Source organism: Pipra filicauda, unplaced genomic scaffold, assembly GCF_003945595.2.
Source record: "Pipra filicauda isolate LSUMZ 115617 unplaced genomic scaffold, ASM394559v2 scaffold246_size1145428_pilon, whole genome shotgun sequence".
In the NCBI taxonomy this organism is placed as follows: Eukaryota; Metazoa; Chordata; class Aves; order Passeriformes; family Pipridae; genus Pipra; species Pipra filicauda.
The window spans coordinates 375,707-397,557 of record NW_024104361.1 but is presented as its reverse complement, the minus strand read 5'-3'; the positions used below and the strand labels follow the sequence as shown (position 1 = coordinate 397,557).

Genomic DNA, 21,851 nt, shown 5'->3' with positions numbered 1-21,851 from the left:
AACCCATGTCCCCAAGTGCCACATCTACACATCTTTTAAATACCCCTAGGGATGGTGATTCCACCACTGCCCTGGGCAGGCGGTTCCAATGCCTGAACTGTGTGTTGGGGACATCCAGGGGACACGCTGTGCCACCCCAGGGAGCTGTACCTCCTGGTTCAGTGTTGCCTCCTTGCTCTCTCGCAGGTGAACATCACACTGCTGGACATCAATGACAACTATCCCACGTGGAAGGATGAGCCATACTTCATCAACCTGGTGGAAATGACACCCCCCAACTCAGATGTCACCACAGTACGTGCGAGGGAGGGTGGTGGTTGCACTAGAAGCCTGGTGAGATTGTCACCAGCCTGGCTGGAGCAGGGAGTCACCTCCAAATGGGTGGCACCTCCTGACCGGTGTCACCTCCGAGCCTGTGTCATCTCCAGTCCAGCACCATCTTGCAGAATTCCATTTAAAACATTACTCCTGAGCCTGCTACCTGCTGCCCATTCCCTGTGTTTCTTCTCCCTGCTGGGATATTATTTTTCCTCTCCAAATTGTGTGGATTTTGGCCAAACTCTCCTTTTCTTAGCCTCGCCTGCGACCTCCTTCAAGGACCTCTCTGAAAGACTTTGATTTACAGCCTTTCAAGTCCCTCTGGCGAAATAAAAGAGAAGGAGAGGGGGAGGCTTCTACTCCATCACGCCGAGAGAAAAATGATGGGAACAGAATGGAAAATAAATGAGGGAAAAGTGAAGACAATCCACAAAATCATATAAGGAGGAAGGCTGGAGAAAAAAAAAAAAAAAGGATTTTTTTTTTTTGGAGGAGAAAAGGTCTGGCAGCACTGCCCGAGCCAGAGCACAGTGGTTTTCTCTCCTCCACACAGCACCAGCCCCGCTGCTCGGCACCAGCTTGAAGTCATCTTGCCTTTGACATCCCAATTAGTTGCTGGGAAAATAATTATTTTGTCACCGATCCGATGTAAATTCAGCTGCAGGACAAGCAGCGGGAGCTGGGGAAGTTATGAGTGCAATGAAATTGGGGTTTTTTTTTATGTAAATGTCCCCTGTAATAAAAAATGTCACAGGGAGAGCAGTAAAACACAGAATATCTGACGTGGAGGAGAACTCCACCAAGGAATTACTTCCAGCATTCTGGGTGCGGCAGCACAAGTTTCTCAGAGTGCCTCTTTGTCCTGTTTAGTTTATTTTTCGGCAGGGTCCTTGTTTTTTAGCTGGTTTTATTTAAAAGAAGGAAAGACAGGTTGATTGCTTCGTGCTTGTGTCTCTCTTGCCATGCCATCACCTCCTGGGCTCACAGTCCATTTCTGGGGACATTTAACTCTACTCTCGAGGGTGTAAAATCCCTGCAAATACCATGAAAATACAGAGCTGGATGGAGGAAGGGGAGCTTCTTGCTGGTGCTGGTGCAGGGAAACCTCTCGTGTGAGCTCAGATTTGTTGTTAGACACTGGAAAATCCATGTGGGAGTTAATTCCCAGCACTCTGCTTTAATTCTCTGCTGTTTCTCCATGGCAGGTGGTGGCTGTGGACCCGGACCTGGGGGAGAATGGCACGGTGGTGTACAGCATCCGGCCTCCCAACAAGTTCTACAGCCTCAACAGCACCACGGGCAAGATCCGCACCACCGGCGTGCTCCTGGACCGGGAGAATCCCAACGCCCAGGAGGCCCAGCTCATGCGCAGGATCGTGGTGTCCGTCACCGACTGTAAGCGCCACTTCCATCCCACAGTGCTCCCTCCTCGCCCTCCGTTCTCCCTCACAGATTGTTTTCACAACAACAAGTTGAACCTTTGAGCCTGGGAAGCAGGAACTCTCCTGCCCCTCAGCCTGGCTCCATCGGCATCCCAGAAAGTCAGTTGAGCAGGTGGGGGAAAAAGAGCTGATGTATTTTTCTCTGGAAATCCTACATTAGGGAAACTTGGTTTTTTTAGGAAAAAAGGTAGAGATATGAAGATAAATTTCTATTTTCACATAGTGATAGAAGAAAGGGTAACAGTTTTAAACTAAAACAGGAGAGATTTAGATTAGATGTTAGGAGGAAATTCTTTACTCAGAGGATGGTGGAACAGGTTGCCCAGAGAAGCTGTGGCTGCCCCATCCCTGGAAGTGTTCAAGGCCAGGTTGGACCCGATCTAGTGGAAGGTGTCCCTGCCCATGGCAGGGTGTTGGAACTACATGGTCTTTAATGTTTCTTCCAATCCAAACCATTCTAGAATTCCAACTAGGGGTCCATCCATGACAAATCATCCATGACAAATCAGGGGCATCACCCCCTTCTTCACTACTGTCTGCATAGGGAATGAGGCCTCCTTTTTAGGGAAAAGGAGTGGAAACAGCTCGAGTATTAACCTTGAGACTCCCATTCCTGGCCTCTACAGGTGGGAGGCCACCCCTGAGAGCTACCAGCAGCGCCACAGTTTTTGTCAACCTGCTGGACCTGAACGACAATGACCCCACTTTCCAAAACCTGCCCTTTGCTGCCGAGATCGCCGAGGGCCTTCCCGCAGGCTCCTCTGTCTTCCAGGTGAGTGCGTCCCACTGCTGCCATGCCTCGCACTGGGAGCTGCTGCCATTGCTGCCATTGCTTCTGCAAAGCAGGCTAGCAGTGCATCCTCTCTGTCCTCTCCATCTTCTCTATCCTCTTCTTCTCCTTCATCACCTCCATCCTCTAGCAATGCAACTTAGAGGCATGCAGAAGGGGTTGTGCATCCCACCCTGTGTGCTGGCTCCCAGCAGGGGGGATGCTTCAAGTCCTCTTCCCCACCTTCTCCATTTTTTCCCATCCTCTCCCTCCTCTCCATTCTCTAACAATTCAACTGGGGGGATGCAGAAGGGGTTGTGGCATCCCCACCCCACGTGCTCGCTCCTGGCAGGGCGGGTCCTCTGAGGGCCCTTACGTTTCATCCCAGCATCCCTGGGGGCAAAGAAACACTCGGGGTTTCTGTACCCTGATTTTCCTTATCAGGAGATGCTCAGGCTCCCCCCTGCTCTCCCCCCCAGGTAGTGGCCATCGACCTGGACGAGGGCCCGAACGGGCAGGTGACGTACCGCATGCAGGTGGGGATGCCCCGCATGGATTTCCTCATCAACAGCACCAGCGGGCTCATCACCTCCACAGCCGTGCTGGACAGGGAGAGGATCGCCCAGTACTACCTGCGGGTGGTGGCCAGCGACGCCGGCGTGCCCTCCAAGAGCTCCACCAGCACCCTGACTGTCAAAGGTGGGGGCACCGAGACCCTTCTGCGCCATGCCCAGACACACAGACCCCTCCGTCCCTCGGTGACAAGGACTCCTCGCTGGAGGAGACGTGGTTTATATGGGAGACACGCAGAGGAATCAGACGGATCTATGATCTGAAAACAGGATCCTGTCTGGTTCTGTGTACGACAGGATGCAGGGAGGGCAGCCCATTGCTCTGCTGTCCCCACAGGCTTTGTGTCTGCCATCAGCACAGTGCAGAGACGGGGAAAACATGGTCTTTCTGGCAGGGCCCCCAAATTCTCTGTTGTTTTTTCCTCCATTCCCCCATCCCCAGTGTTGCTTCTCCTTTCAGCCTGTCTTTTGCTTCAGCATGTGATTCCCATCAGCTGTGTGCCTGGATAGCCCACGCACTCCCAGTTCAGAGCTGGACCATATTGCGTGGTCTGTCTTTAATTTAATGCGTTGCTGTTTACTGGCTTCATGTGAGCCTAGGGCTGAGGATGAGCATCATCTGGAAATAAACTGACCCTGGATTGTCCTCGGGCTTGAGTTTGGAAAAGAAGTTCCTGATCCTGTACCTCCAGAGCTCTCTGCCATACACCAGGAAATACTGACCTTATATTTAAGCCCCAGCTTTCTCTTCAAATGGGCATGGAAATGGGTTTGGTGCAAATACTGAATTGAGTTACAGTGACGTAAGGTGGGGGTTTTTTGGCTGTGAGGAGGGTGATCTGTATGTATCAGAGGCTGGTAAATACAGCCTGCAGCTGTGGGGACCAGTCCTTACAGCTGCTCTGCAGGCACCCACACCACACAAATGCCAGAGAGAGTCGGGCAGAGCATTCCCTGGGATGCTCAGGACAGCAGACAGGAGCTTTGGGAGCCCGGCAGACATCAGCCTGGCCTCTGCAGGAGGGGCAGCCCTGGAGGGGGACACTCAACTCTGCTCCCCTTTTCAGTTCTGGACGTGAACGATGAGAACCCCACCTTCTTCCCAGCCATCTACAACGTGTCGCTGCCTGAAAACGTGGCCCGGGATTTTAAAGTGGTCCGGCTCAACTGCACGGATGCTGATGTGGGGCTGAACGCCGAGCTCAGCTACTTCATCACAGGTATGAACCCCATGTGAAACAGGAGCTTTGGCTGCAGGGCTGCCCCAGACCTTGGCCAGGGTGTTCTGCACTTCAGCGCTGCCTTTCCCAGCCCCTGCAAACCTTGTCCGGCATCGCCCTCTGCTGAACAGCCCCGCCTGGCTCCTGCCATGCTGACCACTCTGCTGTCCCCTGCCTGGGGGCGACCACTGACCCCCACCATCCCTGGGACACAGCCAGGAAGGGCATGAGGATGGGCAGGACATGGCTGGGGAGCAAGGGCTGGGGTGGCATTCACATGTGCTTGTGCTTGGAAGCCATAAATGGAATTTTGGGGCACTCTGTATCCCCGTGTGGCGGTGGGGTTCAGTGGCAGCGACGCCACCCGGGCAGTGCTGAGCTCTCACTGCAGCTGCAGCTCCTGCAACAGGAGACCGGGGAACCCCCTGGCCACGCTTTGATTTGCAAACTGCATGTGTGGCATTGAGCCCCCAGGAAGAGGGTGAAAGCAGAAGTGTCAGCAGAGAGTCCTTTTTTCCACAGTAGCCTGGCGATTCATGTCGCAGCCCCTCCGGCCTCACTGCGAGTGAAACAGGGTGTGTTGTCCCACAGGTACCACAGTTCACATGCAGCGTTACTCCAGTTTGCTTCCAAAGCGTTCAGGAAATGATCTAACCCTTCTATGATTCAGCTTTTCCTACGGCCATTGGTTCTGTGAGGCTGGCACAGCATTCCATGAGGCAGAGGGAAGGTGCTCTGCCCACTTCTGCTGCAGAGCAGCTCTGCCTAGGACAAGATACAAGATCATCCTTCCACAACTGGGCTGACCCCGTGCCCAGGCTGCAGAATCCAAGGAAATGGCCTCAAGTTGCACCAGGGAAGATTCAGATTAGATATTAGGAAAAATTTCTTCACTGAAAGAGTGGTCAGGCACTGGAACAGGCTGCCCAGGGAAGTTGTGGATGCCCCATCCCTAAAAGTGTCCAAGGTTGGAGTGGGGCTCTGGGCAACCTGGTCTAGTGAAGGTGTCCCTGCCCATGGCAGGGGATCGAACAAGATGATCTTTAAGGTCTCCTCCTACCCAAAACATTCCAGGATTCTATGATTCCTTGGTCCTTGTCCTTTGCTGCAGGTGGGAACCAGGATGGCAAATTCAGCGTTGGCTTCAGGGATGGGGTGGTCAGGACAGTCGTGAGTCTGGACAGGGAGACCGTGGCATCATACACGCTGATCCTGGAAGCCATTGGTAAGGATTTCCCACTGATCCCATGGGACCACTGCCACACAGCTCCATGGCGTGGCTGTGCAGGTGTGTCAGAGAGGCAGCAACCTCTGAGGCACTCTGTAAACCACAGCCTGTGCTTGGTGTTAACATTTCACAACTCACGTGAATTAGTATGTCCTGGTCCCACCATAACTTCTTCAGACAGTATATTCACCTCTCAGGTTTGCCCAGCCCCTTTCCCCTGGGGAAGGTGGGGCCCCCCAATCCTGAGAGGCTCTGCACTGTCCAGGGCAGCCCTCCACCCAAAAATGCCAGCACCACAACAACCTTCCCCTAATCCATGCCAGCCTTGGCTCCATGGCTGCTGATTAACCCTGAGCCACCTGGCACGTGCAGAGGGCCCGTGTGCCAAACACAGCTTGGCTGTCACCCCCAGAGCTTTATAATGACATGCCTCTTTACAGACCACTTGGATGCCCCTTTTGAAAGGAGAAATAAGTGGCCAGTCAGAAATCTCGGGGGCACAGCATCGCAGGTGCCACGGGAGCTGCAGCAGAGATGCTGCACCAGCTGGGCACACAGGACCAGATCCCAAGGGGTAAAGGGTCTGTTATGTTCCTCCGATGGATGTCAGGCTGCCTGTGTTTTCCCAGGAACCAGATCCCATGGGCTCCAGCTGGGTGGGCTTAGCACTCACTGCATCAGGCATGTTGAAAAAAACAAACCCAACCAATGCTTCCCAGTGCCTCATCCTTCCTGCAAATCCAAGAGCCACGTTGCCATGTCCTTGTGTATGGAACATCAACGTATCCTGGTGCTCCTTGACTATAAGCTGAGCTGTGGCTATAGAAAACTCACCAGACCCCTACCTGTCTTCATCTCCCAGATCCCTGGCCTCCAGCAGTCCCTTCCAGCGCACATTACTCAGTGTACAGAATTGCAAATCCTCTCTATCGACCAGTTGCGTTTCCAGCCTCGCTGGGCTCCTTGGCAGAGCTTGGGGATGGTTTGGCTTTTCCTTTTCCTTTCGGGATAGGAAAGGAAAAAAAAAAAACCAAAACACCCAAACCCGTGGTTCAGCGTGGGATTTGGAAGCTGCAGAAAAGACAAAGGATTTTAGTTCAGAGGTGGAGGTGACTGAACCTCCCCTCCTTCCCCTTCTCTCCCATACAGACAACGGCCCCACCGGGAACCGGCGCACCGGGACTGCCACCGTGTACGTGACCGTCCTGGACGTCAACGACAACCGGCCCATCTTCCTCCAGAGCAGCTACGAAGTCAGCGTCCCTGAGGACATCCCGGCCGCCAGCAGCATAGTACAGGCACGTGGCTTTTCCACCCTTGGGTGGGAGGAGGGGGTCCCCCCACTAACTGTGAGCTGCAGGAAGCCCAGGGCAGAGATTTTCTCTCTCTGTCAGTGGTGTCTTCCCCTGGAGAAGTGTGTGTGAGCGAGGTGTGTTCTTGCTCACAGAGGCTGTGAGCGCTGGGGAGAAGGCAGCAAAGAACAAAGGAAAATTAAGAAATTCACCCCATTTCTGCAGGGGGGTGAGAGGGGAAAAGCCAAGCCCTGTGCTGGCGAGGCCACTTTGGCTGCATCCCTGCTTTCTCCCTTCTCACAAGGCAGAGATCTCAAGGGGGAGGGAGAAGAGTGTCTGCAAAGAGATGCTCGAAGAGGGGTTGAAAAAACGGAGGGAGAAAAGCATTTGGACTCTGCTTTCATTTTTGTTTCTCTTTGAGGGAGCAGTGGCAGGGCTGAATGGCTCAGTGAGCAGCGAATGAATGCAGGCATTCACACCGGCCTCCCAGGCCTTCCAGCATCCCTTCAAACCCAGGGCTCTTCTGGAGCGGGCACCAAAGGCTCTTTGCAGAGGGCCCTGGGAAGGCTCCTCCTGCCTGAATACCTCTCCCAGCACAAGGAAAGGGGCAGCTTTGTCCCCGGCTGTGGCAGGCAGGGTGAGTCACGGGGAGAGAAGAAAGGAGCCTTTTGCCTGTTGCAACAAAGATTTGCTAGGAGCCGTGTGTCATGCTCAGGGTAGCCCGTCCCCAAGCAGGAGTGCTGTGGCTCCTCATCACCTGTTGTGCTGTGGCACGGTGTAGGTGATGTCTCTGGGGTCAGGCAGCTGCCCGTAGTCCCAGAGTGGAGTTGTAGGCAGAGGGAAGCCCTGCCTGGGACTCCTTAATCTGAGCTGATTTTGCAAATCAAAAGAATGGAGGAAACTCGAGTCTGACTGGCATCAAAGTGCCTTTTCTTAGAACTCGCTTCCCAAAAGAGGGGGGTATCCCTGCAAGTGGCCCTTTGTGGCAAAGGAGAGGAGGTATTTGGGGGAAGTTTGTTTTCTGCAGAACAACACCAGAGGGAAACAGAAATGGGTCATCACCTGGCTTTAATTTACACCTTCAGTGTGAACCATTTGTTACAGAAGGTCTCTCCCTTCAAATACATCCCCACGTCCCTGTGGCAACAGGACAGTTTCTGAATGTTTCCCCATCCCTTTCTCCCAAAGCCAGGCAGTGCAGGGCCAGAGAGCAGGAATGTCCCAGGCAGCCCAGTGAGGTGCATGAGAAGGGGGGAGGCAGGGACCAGGCAGCACACTGGGGACACGAGCCTCCCTCCACCTGCTCAGGAGCACAGCTCAGTGGGGAGATCTCAGCTGAGGACTGCTTTTTTGTGGAGCAGGTTTGCCCTGGGATGCCCCTCTTTAGGCAGCCAGGTTGCTCCACTCTCTTCCAAGCTGTTTGTTCAGGTGCAGCACAATTTGCACAATGTTTTCCAAAAGAAATGAAGCAGCAGGATTTTTTTTTTGGCTGCTTGGTTATAGATGCATGTGGGTGTAGTTTGGATGCCTCCACCTTTCCTGACAGGAAACAGTAACCTGGAAAGCATTTGGAAACCTGAAATTGCAAAATCTCCTGTTGCCTCACAGAGCCACTGCCTGGAAATGAGTTGCTCAAAGGGGCTCTGACAGGGTGCCCAGGATACCAAGGGATGCTTGAGGAAGGAACTGAGCCTGAACCAAAAGCTTGGGAAAGAACAGCAGAGCGAGATCACATTTTGGTGGACTCCATGATGTCCCAGTCCTGTCTGGCAGGGGAGCTCCTGGGGCAGGAGAGCTGGCTCTGAGACATTGGCTTGCTTCTCCTGAAGCTGCTGATGGAGCCCCGCAGGGAGCCCAGGCGCTTCCAGAGCCTCAGCTGGGGCTCACTGGCATCCAATGGGTGGTGGGGCATCCACTCCCGGGGTCCAGACAGGGACTGGTCCAGCGCTGCTGGCTTGCAGAGGGTGACAAAGATGAGGAAGGTCACCAGGAGGAGGAAGATGCAGACGAGTGCGACGATGACAGACAGTGGGTCTCTCATCTCAGGGGATGGGATGCTGGGTGGGACCAGCTCCGTGGTTGAAACCAGAAGCCCAAGGAGAGGCGGGGTGGGAGAGGTCCCATTGCTAGAGTCCTCTGTGCTCATCTTCCCTGCAGTGCACAAGGTGATACAGAGAAGTGACACAGATTTCACAGAATATTTTGCATTGAAAGGGACCCACAAGGCTCATCAAGTCCAGCTCTTAAGTGAGTGGCCCATACAGGGATCAAACCCACAACCTCAGTGTTATTAGCCCCATGCTCTGACCAACTGAGCTAATCTCAGGATCATACCACCTAGAAGCTGGACAGGCAGCCACCCTGTGGTTAAATTGATGGATTCTTGTCATGCCTTGATGTGCAGGATTTTCCCAGCCATGTTTTCTGTGACACAGGGAGACAGGGGGTCCCAGGAGACAAAGCACAGAGATGGGATTTATACCTGCAAAGTACCTCCCTGAACTGAAGTGCAAAACCACCTGGCAAAGAAATCTAGCACACATAGTGCTATGTACACATGGTGCCATGGGCCCTATGAGGACACCTTTAGGGAGCACGCACATGTTGCATGAAGATCTTCTGGAAGAGATAAATATCCATGCACTGCAGAAGATCCAAAACCCTCCCTCTAGGCTGCTGGAGTTTGGTTCTTCTCTGTTCCCCAGAAATGTGGGTTTGTTGGATTGGTTGGCATTTAGGGGTTTTTGATTATTCCCCCAAGGAAATCGGATACTTGGTTAAGGCTCTGCCCTGGTAATTCCCCATCAAGCTGTGGTATTGCACTGGAATTGCCTTTATTATTTTGCAGGGGTGAAATGTAACACCCTTACCCTGCTCATACCAAAAATCCTTGTGTCAGGCATTTTACTGATCTGCTTTCAGGTTCAGACATGTCACAGGTTTCTCAGCCAGTTCTGCAGAGTGATACAAAGCAGCTTCCCAAAGCCTCATGGATGACAGCTCTTACCTAACACTTGATGGTGACTGTCTTCTCCTTTCCCTGCCTGGTCAGATCCTCCCAAGAGCAGTTTGTACCCATTTTTTAGCTTCCATGCACCCTCCAGTCCCAGATAGGCTGTGCCAGAGGCTGGCATCCCCTCAGCTCAGAGATGAGGGCTGGGAAAACCTTGCTGTGCCAACTCTCTGCCATGGCCTTGGTGCTCCAGCCTGTACGCTGGAGGTAAAGCTTTGTTACTCTCCTACAGAGAAGTGGGAGGTAGAAGAGTGATGGAGAGCTGTTTGGCTGGTCTGTGGCTGGGCAGCCTCCTGGCGAGTTTGGATTTGGATTGAGCCAATTTAAAATTAAGACCTTGGAGGGGAAAGGCAGGGCTGCAGGGACTGCCAGGGTCTCTGGGTCTGCTCTTGCAGCCACCATCCCAAAGTCACGCAGGTGTGTGTAGGCAGCAGCCAAACATTCACTGTAAAACACTCAAAAAGGGGAGGAAGAACATCAGTGACATATCTTTCGTTGTTGTTTGGAAACTATGAGACACCCTGGTGAAGACAAGCCTCGTGGAAAGCGAGGTGCTGTCTCAGGAGAGACGAGCATCGCTCACCGCCTGAATTACGCAGGAGGAAACAACCTTCAGCAAACACTCTGGGACCTGCAAAGCTGAGTGCTGAGGGGGTCAGGAGCCCTTGAACTTGGGCTGTTCGTGCCCCAACTGTACCCTCTGGGTTACATGGGTGAGCTCCTAGCTCTGGTTTGCCAGGACCCTGCCTCAGGATCTCTCCTGCAGGATCTGTGCTCCAGACAATGAGCTGAGATACAGAGGGAACAAGGTCAGAGGTTTCCACTAGAGTTGGGTGCCGGGTTTGAGGCACTAGGGAGATGTGTTTTATTTCTGGAATACTTTGCATTACCTGGGCTTGAGCTTCCAGACTGTGATGCTGGCAGCCTCAGGGCAAGGACTGTATCAGACTGCCCAGAGCTTGGGGGCTCTGGGGAGATGTAGCTGTTTCCATGGGTCAGAGCCAGGTCTGTGCTTGGAAAATGGGAATTGCAAAAATTCTCAGCATCTGAGAACAGTGACAGAATCCGTGTGTGTATTGCAAGCAGGCCCACGGAGTAGGGCTCTTGTCATCTCCTCCAAAGTGATGTTTTCCCCTCTCTTCACCCCAAAAGTACTTTTTTTATCATGCAGCTGCTCCTTGCCTGGCTCAGCCCCTTCCCCTCGGCTTTGGGAGCAGAGCAGCCATCCCAAGGACCCCCTGCTCCATGTACAAGCTGTTCCTCTGTGCTGCCCGGGCATGGAAAATGAGCAGGCAGGGCTGCAGCATATCCCACACCAAAGGCAGCCTGAATCAAGGTTTCCAGGGCTACCTCAACGCTGGCATTTACTGACTGCACGTGTTCAGCTTGGTGACCTTACATTGTTCCTTAAGAGCCAACGGGGAGGCGTGGGCAATTCCTTCAGGCTGTTTTTCACTCCCTTGGTCCTGGCTGCAGTTTGTGTTTTAAATTCACTTGACAGTGTTCCATAGAAACCCATCAGGAGGGGTAACTGATGTTTTCCCAGGCTTTTGCAGCCATGCCCTGTTCTCTTGCTTCCCATCCAGCCTCTCCTCATGCCCAGATCAGCGGCAGAGCTTCAGGTCCAGAGAAAGTCTGGGCTTTCATAGCATCACTGTCCCACCCAAGCCCCACATTATCAACCCTGGTGGGTTAACACGAGGCTTGTCCTTCCTGGAAATCCTCCCCAGAAGGCTCATCCCTGCCTGATCAGTTCCAAACATGACACATCCCCATGAGCACTCAGGACCCAGCCGTGGGCGTGAGGCAGCTGAGGATCAGAGGGAAAGATGAGAAATTGCAAAAGGTAAAATGCCCCTGGGGAAGGTGGAAAGGAAGAAGAAATAGTTGTCATGCATGAGCAGTGGAGAGGGTTATCCTGCCCAGCACCAGGCACTGCTCCCTGGCCTGGCCCAGCTGCCTAGTTTGGCGTGAGCTTTTCCATATGCTCTCTCTTCCTTTCCTCAACCTGCAAGGAAAACGCTGTTTTCAGGCACTGCCTGTAACAGAGCTCAGGTGAAAAGCAGCTCCATTTCCCTTCCCTGTCTTGCTTAGCGGCGCTTTCCTGGAGCTCCCCAGCTTTTCCCAGCGCACTAAGTCTTTCCACGTGCGGGAGGAGGTGATGCTGGAGTGTACCAAACACCCAGCTTCCCGACCCGGATGAGTGGGTACCGAAAGCAGAGGACTGTGAGTGATGCTTTTCCCCATCTCCCTGGTTGTTAAGCGGCAGAGCTGCATCCACAGGACTTTCCCACCAGCGGGACAGACAAAGCAACGCGAAGCGGGGGAGGGAGAAGGGATACCTGACCTCACGCCCACCCCAAACTTTGCATCTCCCCCCATTTGCGGCTCTTTCCCCGGGAGGCTGGAGGGCTGAAGGCACAGCCGGGGGTCTGTCTCTCACCCCTCGGGGAGAGCCCGAGGGGCCGGCTCTGGGTTTGCTGCAGGGGTTCGGGCTCCCTACCTCTCACCGGCTGGCCGAGCCCGGGCTCTGACTTCCGCACGCCTGCCTTGCGCCTCTCCCACCGCACTCTGCCGGCTGCCAGCCCCCTCCTCCTTTCTGGGAGGGTGGGAGAGAGATGGGGACAGCCTGAGCATGCAAAGCCGAGGGGCCCTGAGCCCCTTCCCGGGCTCTGCCAGTGCCGCAGTGCCCCGGAGCTGTGTCCCCCTGGAGTGAGAGGTCGAGCCCCCTGGGGATGTGTTTCCCAGGCTTTGTCCCTGTGGAAAGGCTAAATGGTACGTTCTGGGCCGAGCCCCCTGTGCTGGGGAGGAGGTGTTGGGCTGCCCGCCATGTGCCTGCTCCCCGTTTTCCTACCAGCTCTATTCTTTTCCCATTCTTTTATTGCCCCCCGCTCCTTTTCTGACACCTTTCCAGTAACTGGGGGTGTTTGAAAGGGGGCTGTGAAAAGGACAGCAGAGGGATAAAGCAGGCTGAGACACTGGTACTCAGCTGCACAAGGTGCCTTCCAACTGCAGCAGAAGGAGCTTTTCTCCCACTGCTTGCACTCCAGTGCCATTGTTTTCCCAAGTTTGGGACAGTGTCAAATCACCACTTCTCCGCTGGGACCTCAGTGGGTCAAAGTGGCAGCAGCCAAGCTTTTTCCAGGTTGCAGGCTGGCAGGAGCACGAGTTGCTTTAATGCAAACTACTGGGTTTTAACAAAACCCAAACTCCCCATTTATTTGCTGAAGTTTCATGCAGGAAACACTTGGGGTGAGCTGGGAAGAGGATGGCTCAAGGGGTGTTTGCAGGGTGCAGTTGGCTCATCCTGAAATGCATTTTCCTGAGCGCAGCAGCTCAGGGAATGGCACAAAAAGCTGCAAAGCTTTGCCTCCCGTCTCTTTGTTTTTCCTCCTCTGGCTGCATGATAGCTTTTCCCAGGAGGGAGCCAGTGCCATGCCAAGGCAGCCGGTCTGCCTGGGCATCACTTGCCTGCTGCTGTGGGGCCCATCCATCCCATGAGAGAGGAGACAGCCCAGTTCCTGCCCAGAGACAACCTCAGGGTGGAAGAGCTGGTTTGGGAGGGGGAACTCCCCACTGTGAAAGGAAGGTGTCTGGGTCCATGTTAGAATGTGGAATAAGCCACAAGCAAGATCTGATCTGGTCTGGGACAGAGGAAAACAGCATGTGTGGTGCAGGGATGAGAAATCCAGAGAGTTTACAAATGCAGAGGTCAGTATTTTCCAAGACTTCTGCTGACTCAGGGTGTTTTGGTGGAAGGGAGCAAGAGCAGTTCAAAGCATCTCACAGACACATTTCAGAAGAGCATCTCTTGACTCCTGCAAGTGTTGTGGGGCTGGTGGTGGAAGCCCTCACCATTCCCACTGCACATACATCCTTTGCAGCCACACTTCCTCTCTCCAGCGCCAGTCTGGGTGCAAACCCCCACCTGCCTGGGAAAACAAAACTGCTGGGTAACATTATAGGGAAAAGATGTGGCAGAAGATGCCTTGCAGAGGGAAATAGGAGGAGGATAAAGGCCAAGGCATTCCCTGTGTCCTCACTGTGGTGATTTCCATGCAGCCACGCTGCGGTCGAGCTTTGGATGCTCTGTGGGAAGTTGGGTTTGCAGAGAGAAGATGCAGCAGCTCAGTGCCAGCTGGGTCGTGAGCCCCGTCCTGCTGTTCCCCACCAGGTCCCGCTTCCCAGCTGCCGGAGGTGGCTGCTGGCTGGGTTTTTAGGGAAAGCACTGCAGTCTTGTTCAGTGACACCGGAGGGGACCCATGCCTTGGGTTTCCCAGGACAGACAAATGGTTATTCAGTGCATGCCGGGACTGTGCAGTGCATCACAGCTAAGGGGTGCTCCCACCACTGCCCAGGGGCTCATGAGGGCTCAGCCTGAGCACCAGCATGCTCTAGGCTGGTTGCATTCATGTTTCTCTTGGCAGGTTTTACATATGCTGCTGCTTGGGTGACTCGCTGGGATGCTGTGGGCTATGTGCCCACCTGATGTGGGAGCAGCTCTCCCTGCCCAGCTCAAATCATCCCAGCAATACCCCATCCCAATGGCATTGCCACTGGGACAAGCATTGGTGTGCAGGGCAGGATCCATGGAGGCACCTCCACCAGTGCACAGACCCCTGGGCTTCATGGCACAGTCCTCAAGCTCAGCTCCCACTTCAATCCATCCAGCAGCAAACCCAAGCCCACTATCCCTGCTGTCTGATGATGAGGGGAGGATAACTTACTTTACTTTGCAGCTGATAAGCTCCCTGGCTCAGGTGAAGGAGCAGGATGTCCAGCCTCGGCAGGGTGGGGGGACCTGTCACAGTCTGAGTTTCTCTGCCCTTCACCTTCGCTGCTTTTCTTGTCTCATGAAGGTGAAGGCCACAGACGCGGATGAAGGCATTAATGGGAGAGTTTGGTACCGGATTGTCAAGGGTAAGTCCAAGTGCCCCCTTGTGCATCGGTGGGTTTGTACCAGGCTCTGGCAACCACATGTGCAGCCTCAGGAGGTTGTACTCTCCGTCCTTTTGCACGTTGCAGCCCACAGAAACATTTCCCCCACCCCTAAGCGTAATTCCAGCACTAGTGTTAATTGCTGGGGGATGATTTGTCGAGGATGGACAATAGATAGAATCCTAGAATTGCAGAATGGTTTGGGTAGGAAGGAACCTTAAGGACCACCTCATTCCAATTCCCTGACATAAGCAGGGACACCTTCCACTAGCCCAGGTTGCTCCAAGCCCCATCCAACCTGGCCTGGGATGGGGCAGCCACAGCTTCTCTGGGCAACCTGTGCCAGGGCCTCCCCACCCTCACAGGGAAGAATTTCTTCCCAATATCCCATCTAACTCTGCCCTCTGGCAGTGGGAAGCCATTCCCTCTTGTCCTGTCCCTTCAGACCCTTCATCAAAGTCCCTCTCCAGCTCTCTTGGAGCCCCTCTAGGCACTGGAAGGGGCTCTAATGTCTTCCCAGAGCCTTCTCTTCTCCAGGCTGAACACCCCCAGCTCTCTCAGCCTGGCTCCTTAGCAGAGGTACTCCAGACCCTGGAGCGTCTTCATGGCCTCCTCTGGACTCACCCCAACAGATCCATGTTGTTCTTATTTGATGAGATTCTGTAGCTCCTCCTGGCTTGTCCCAGGGCCAAACCCTGATGTAGCTGAGCCTGATGTAGCAGGAAGTGGTGGGTCTGGGGTTGTGCTCAGTAATCTTCTTCTAGAATAGCCCCTTGGGGAGGGCTCAGTGTGTCACCAGGATGGATGTAAGGGCAGTGGGCAACATCCCTCTCGTTTTTTCTCCCCCTGCCAGGAAACGAGCACAACCACTTCCGCATCAACCCCAGCACCGGGCTGGTGATGCGCGGTGTGCGGCACCTGGACCGGGAGCAGAACTCCTCTCACGTCCTGGAGGTGGAGGCCTACAACACGGAGCAGGGACCCATGAGGAGCTCCGTGCGGGTAAGCACCTCACAGCCTCCAAGGGCTGGACAGCAGGGGAGTCTGTGCAAAATATTTAGGATGCTTTCCAGCCCTGGCAGTTGTGCAGGAAATTAGAGAGAGCTGACATGGAAATGCTGACGGAAAGTCTCCGAGGGCTGCCCGTGGGTGGAGAAGATCTTGTTAAGGGGTTTTTGGGGTTTTTTTTCTTTTTTCCTGTGACATTTTGGCACAATGAGGCTGCTAAGTGGGCTGCAATCACTGTCAGAGGGAGTCTCTGTCTCACCTGCTTGCCCGGTGAGATGCAGGTCTGCTGCCGGGAGGAAAAGCTGGGCCTTAGCCTGTTGAAAACTGTGTCTCCTGGCCAGGCATCTATTTAAATAATCCAGGACCCAGTGGTGATAATCTTCAGCTGTGACACACCAGCTTCCCATGGTTCCCACCGACCCAGTCCTCCAGTTGCATCTATTTTTAGACTCAGTGGTGGGATGGGCTCTGGCCGAGTGTGACATGCCAACAGCACCAGCAGCAGGCAGAAAACCAGGAGGAGAAAACAGGTTCCCTGGGGAAACAGCATCTCGACCTGCTGAACTTTGAGCAAAATTTCCCACCGAGTCACCAGCATTTCTGTGTTGTGGGGTCTCCAAGGTTATGAGCAGGGGATCCCAAAGGACAGAGGAATTGATGTACCCAGTGTACCTCCCTCCCACCAGGGAAGGACTGAGTCACTCCAACCACAGGGCTTGTTTAAATTTGTGATGTTAAACCGTTTGTGTTCACTCTCCATCACGTGGTGTTTATAGAAGAGATTATCATAGAATCCTAGAATGGTTAGGGTTGGAAGGGACCTTAAAGCTCTTCTCATTCCAACCCTCCCCTCCCCATGGTCAGGGACATCTTCCGCTAGACCAGGTTCCTCCATGCCCCATCCAGCCCGGCCTTGAACACCCTGAAATGTTTCTCCACAAACACCACGAAGGACGTATTTTCCCCTCACCGGTGTAAGCTGGGTGAGGGCTCACAAGCTTGCCCTGCTCACCCGTGGGCTCTCCGGGGGGTTCCACAGGTGATCGTGTACGTGGAGGACGTCAATGACGAGGTGCCGGTGTTCACCCAGCGCCAGTACAACCGCCTGGGGCTGCGGGAGACGGCCGGGATTGGCACCTCCGTGGCGGTGGTCCGGGCCACCGACCGGGACACAGGTAGGCAGGTGGGGGTGAGACACACCCAGTGTGGGGGGGAGCGGTGAAATCAGCCACTGCATGGATCCCGGCATGGCTGGCATGAGATCCACACATGGGATGGGCTCTGCTCCGTGGTGAGGATTGGCACCGGTGGCGCTCGCCTCTTCAGGGTGCTTGGTCCAGCCAGCTCCATGGTTCCTGCTCCCTCCCCAGGGAACGGTGGTCTGGTGAACTACAAAATCGTGTCGGGCGCAGAAGGGAAGTTTGAGATTGATGAGAGCACGGGCCTCATCACGACGATAGAGTACCTGGACTACGAGACCAAAACCAGCTACCTGATGAATGTCTCTGCCACGGACCAAGCGCCCCCCAACAACCAGGCCTTCTGCAGCGTGTACGTCAGCCTGCAGAACGAGCTGGATGAGGCCGTGCAGTTCTCCAACAGCAGCTACGAGGCTGTGATCATGGAGAACATCCCCCTGGGCTCCGAGGTGCTCCGGGTCCAGGCTCGCTCCATCGACAACCTCAACCAGATCACCTACAAGTTTGACCCCAACACCAACACCCAAGCGCTCTCCCTCTTCAAAATCAATGGGATCACTGTAAGTAGCCACAGCGTGGTCCCTCCTGGCTTGGCTGTGCACCATGAATGTTGATGTTGGTGGCCAACACAACTGTTTTTCATCCTTGGCAGGGTGTGATCACGGTCAAAGGCCAGGTGGATCGAGAGAAAGGGGATTTCTACACCTTGACAGTGGTGGCTGATGATGGAGGACCAAAGATTGACTCCACGGTGGTGAGTAGCATCTCCTCACCTCCCCACCATCCTCTGTCAAGCTCAGATCACCTTCCTCTTCCTCTAGCATGGGACAGCATGTCCTCCCCACTCCAGTTTTCAGGGCCTGGAAACCTTGATCTGGGGGGAAACCAGCTAAAACAGTTTCAAGGGAGGTAAATTTAGGGGCCTTGAAACACTTCGTGGTTTGTGTTTAACAGGGTTATATTTGGCAGCTGAGCAGGGGGTGATTTGCATTTCTCTGTCAGGGCAGGAGGCACATCCGGTGCAGGGCCAGCCCACAGGTCCCAGCAGCTGTGCTCTCCACACACTGCCCTGCCCTTGTCTGGATCTCTCCCAGGGCGAGGGACAAATCTGCCAACCTTATCTAGAAAAAAAACAAAAAGATGCACCAGCAGAGGAGCCCCTGAATCACTGCGGAGGGGTACCTGTGGCTCCTGACACTGCTGTGGTGGGATGCAGGGTTAACCCACACCTCCTCATCCCCCACTAACTCCTCATTCTTTGTGTTCTCTGTTTCCCCCTCTGCTCTCCTCCAACAGAAGGTAAGCATGTCCGTCGTGCTGTCATCACCCTGGGGACCAGAATCCATTCCAAACTCCACACTGAGCTGCGGGGAGGGATCAGGGTGGACGTATCCATCCCCGTTCCACCAGCACCAGCCTCCCTGACATCCCCCAGGACGTGGTGCAGCTCCTGTGAGCCATCCTGCTGCTGCGAGCGGAATCGCAGTGCCCTGATCCTCCACTTGGGACAGCAGCTGCCGGATCCGTCCTGGTGGCCGAATGAGCTCTCCCTGCTCCTGGCTCTCTGTTTTTAATTCGGCAGCAACAATAACTGAATCACCCCAAGGCGCACAACTCACTCCCGGCTTCCTCCCGGGATGTTGTCCTATTCAGCCTGGCTGCACCTGGGAGCTTGGGGCACCCATAAATAAATCCCCAGGAACAGAAAGGCTCTTCCTCTCTCATTTCTGTGTCCCCTTGCAGCACTTTGATTACAAACTCGATGAGAGCATTTCCTCTGGCTAATTGTGGCCGAGGTAGCCAGGTCCCCTCCAAGCATCTTGTGCTCAGGTGTCTTTTCCCAGGAGGGAACTCAGGTCTCCTCTACACCCAGCTTGCCCTGGTTGATTTAAACGTGCTCAGCTCTGCCTTCCTTGTGCCTGTTGAACTTCAAAGCCAACCCTGCCTGACCCTGATGCTGTGAGCACGGATGAAATCACTGCTTGTGAAAAGCTTAGCAGGAAAGGGTCACCCTGCAGCAGCCTGAGCTTCTCTGTGCCCAGCTATTTGGAGGATAAAAAGCAAAGGATGCTCCACAGAACAAACTACCACTTGAGAGCTGCAGCAGCCTTTTGCTGTTTCTCCAGCCTCCAAGCATCCCTCCTCCTCCTCCTCTGCAGGCAGGGATGTAACTTCAGCCCCTGGGCTCAAATAGCTGTGTCATTCCGTGGTGGGTTGAGGATGTGCCAAGGTGTCAGGGTGACAGGTGAGCAGGGGGCCAGCTCCTGTCTGTGCCCCACCTGAGCCCTGTGCATGCCCACAGGTGACTATCACAGTCCTGGATGAGAATGACAACAGCCCCCAGTTTGACATCACCTCGGACTCGTCCGTCAGCGTGGCCGAGGACAGCGCCGTCGGCAGGAGGGTGGCCGTGGTCCTGGCCCGAGATCCAGATGCAGGCAGGAACGGGCAGGTAGGGACACGTTTGGACAAAGCTCTTGGGCACATGGTGTGATTCCTGGCGTTTTCCTGTGCACGGCCAGGAGCTGGACTCGATGATCCTTGTGGATCCCTTCCAACTCAGGATATTCTACAGTGAGGCTGGCACAGCAGTCGTGAAGCTGCCTATGAGGCTGTGGTACTGTTTCACTGACACAGAAATACCTCCACCAGCATCTTCCCACCCCTTCCCCTCTGCATCCCTGTGACAGCAAACTCTGATCATTGATGCCAGCAGTTTTTGTGGGGTTTGTGCAGTTTCCCCAGTCAGGACCTGCAGCGCAAAAGGAAAAACATTGTCCCTGGGCTCTGGGGCAAAGAGCTCTGCAGGACACGTGTTGAAAGGAGCCCAGCAATCTGAAAACCAGCTGTGGTCTCTCCAGCCATGGGAGCCAGCAGTGAAGTCCTTGGCAGGCTGAACAGGAAGCTCGCTGACATTTGTTATTTTCATTACCACACAGACAGGCATTAATGAGGCCCCGTCACCCCCAATGACAAAAATTGCTGACAGCGTAGGAGCTGCGGGGTCAGACGGGTGCTATGGGTTGGCTGCAGTAAGCCAGCACACCTGTGGATCCCAGTTCATTGGACCCTCTAAAAAAGCTCAAAGACTTCTTGAGTTGATGCTGGGTTTGTTTTTGTAGGGTCCCTTTTCTCTCCTCCTCACAGCATCACTTTGCTTGCCCTGTCTTTCTTTCCCTGTGATGTTTCCAGGTGACTTTCTCGCTGACATCAGGGAACATTGGCCGGGCTTTTGAGATCCGTACCACCAACAACACCTATGGTGAGGTGTTTGTGGCACGGCCACTGGACCGGGAGCTGCTGGATCACTACACCTTACGGGTGAGTACCAAACCTCCCTAGGCTTCTTCTGGTTTGAGCAGCGAGGCTGTTTTCTTGGAGCTGTGAGCTTCAAAATAGCATTTTTTTTGAAAATCCACCCCCACCTGCAGATCCAAGCATCGGATGGCGGTGTGCCTCCCCGGAGGAAGGAGCACACCCTGCGAGTGAACATCCTTGATATCAACGACAACCCCCCTGTCATTGACAGCCCCTTCGGCTACAACGTGAGCGTGAGCGAGGTGAGCACCCAGCCCTGCTCCTCTCTTCTTCCACCCTCCCAAGGGGAAATGCATCTCACCACCTTGGGTGATTTCAGGGTAGGTGAGCCCTTGCAAACCTCACCTTGGGTCATTTAAGGATTGGTGACCTGTTGCTGTCCTCACCTTGGGTGATCTAAGGGTTGGTGACCCCTTGAAAGCCCTCACTGGTGATGGACTCCTAGTTCTGGGCTAGGAAAAAGCTCTGCAGGCAACTTAAGCCTGTGAGGCTGGAGGGACCAGCCGGAAGAAGAAGTTGCTACACACCCATGGAAATGCCGCTGAAGTGACACAAAAGGCAGCACAGTGCAGAATAGGAATGGCTTTCAGGAAGCAGCTTGGCAAGGGCTAGATAATGAAGCAATAAAACACAATCAGGCATGAGGAAAGACAACTTATTTCCTGACAGTTTAATTCCTGGACTGGAGGGGGGGATTCTCAATTTGGTGATGAAAAATGAAATGTGAGTAATAGCCAGTGCCACTTAGCTGTGAGGAACTGCTGCTCATGATTTATAGCTTCACATTAAGGTTATTGCCCTGTTAGGGTTTTCTTATCTATTTAATACGTGTTCAGAGCTGGTTGAAGAACAGAATTTCTGTTTTGATTTCCTCCATAATGGGACTATCCAAAAATAATTAGCCGAGCTCCGAGTCCATTACACAGCCTTCACCTCTGCACACACCGTGGGTTTTATGCCCTTCCAGGCTGTGCCAGACTAGATAAGACCTAATGTGCAACTTTCTGCTGAGCTGCTGGGTGTTGGGGCAGCAAGTCTGGGCCTCAAGCACCTCAGTGCCTGGAAAACCCCTCTCTGTATATTGGAATTGTGTTATTAATCAGCTGTTGTATATGTGATGAGGCTAATGTTGCATATCTCTGCGGCTCACCCCGGCGTCTCGCCCTGCAGAACGTCGGCGGTGGCACAGCGGTGGCCCAGGTACGTGCCACCGACCGGGACATCGGCCTCAACAGTGTCCTGTCCTACTACATCACCCATGGGAATGAGGACCTGACGTTCCGCATGGACCGCGTCACCGGCGAGATCGCCACCCGCCCCTCCCCGCCCGACCGCGAGCGGCAGAGCTTCTACAGCCTCGTGGTCACTGTCGAGGACGAGGGCAACCCCTCCCTGTCGGTGAGCCACCAGAATGGGCCTTCCGGGGGGAAGATGGGGCTGGGCAGCACTGTGGGAGCAAGCTCAGTACTGAAACACCGAGCGTGGAAGAGTGGAAAAGGCACAGGCTATGATGTTCTGGGGTGCGACTCGGGGT

At 54.2% G+C, this 21,851-nt stretch overlaps 2 protein-coding genes across 3 annotated transcripts in view; one reads left to right on the top strand and one right to left on the bottom strand.

Moving 5' to 3' along the window:
- Positions 1-21,851, top strand: part of CDH23 (cadherin related 23) — a 195,356-nt gene that overhangs the window by 140,287 nt on the left and 33,218 nt on the right. Inside the window, exons 21-37 of the mRNA XM_027720948.2 lie at positions 187-294; positions 1,524-1,713; positions 2,387-2,532; positions 3,009-3,228; positions 4,169-4,321; positions 5,433-5,546; positions 6,699-6,847; positions 14,714-14,774; positions 15,646-15,794; positions 16,840-16,975; positions 17,171-17,559; positions 17,652-17,753; positions 18,296-18,298; positions 19,302-19,451; positions 20,192-20,320; positions 20,431-20,559; positions 21,488-21,715. Coding sequence (XP_027576749.2) covers positions 187-294; positions 1,524-1,713; positions 2,387-2,532; positions 3,009-3,228; positions 4,169-4,321; positions 5,433-5,546; positions 6,699-6,847; positions 14,714-14,774; positions 15,646-15,794; positions 16,840-16,975; positions 17,171-17,559; positions 17,652-17,753; positions 18,296-18,298; positions 19,302-19,451; positions 20,192-20,320; positions 20,431-20,559; positions 21,488-21,715 — 2,556 coding nt within the window. The remainder of the gene's footprint in view (positions 1-186; positions 295-1,523; positions 1,714-2,386; positions 2,533-3,008; positions 3,229-4,168; positions 4,322-5,432; positions 5,547-6,698; positions 6,848-14,713; positions 14,775-15,645; positions 15,795-16,839; positions 16,976-17,170; positions 17,560-17,651; positions 17,754-18,295; positions 18,299-19,301; positions 19,452-20,191; positions 20,321-20,430; positions 20,560-21,487; positions 21,716-21,851) is intronic.
- Positions 7,893-12,557, bottom strand: CUNH10orf105 (chromosome unknown C10orf105 homolog). Of its 2 annotated transcripts, none has more exons than XM_027720953.2 (2): positions 12,358-12,557; positions 7,893-8,992 (listed from the first exon to the last, which is right to left on the bottom strand). In XM_027720953.2, exon 2 carries the CDS (start codon positions 8,985-8,987, stop codon positions 8,571-8,573), a length of 417 nt encoding a protein of 138 aa, XP_027576754.1. In that variant the 5' UTR covers positions 8,988-8,992; positions 12,358-12,557; the 3' UTR covers positions 7,893-8,570. The 2 variants fall into 2 exon arrangements, with proteins under 2 accessions (XP_027576754.1, XP_027576755.1); XM_027720954.2 differs by lacking the exon at positions 12,358-12,557 and adding an exon at positions 10,745-12,344.

Excerpts from the sequence above, each read along its gene's own strand:
- CUNH10orf105 (XM_027720953.2), bottom strand. The coding sequence starts at position 8,987 with ATGAGCACAGAGGACTCTAGCAATGGGACCTCTCCCACCCCGCCTCTC.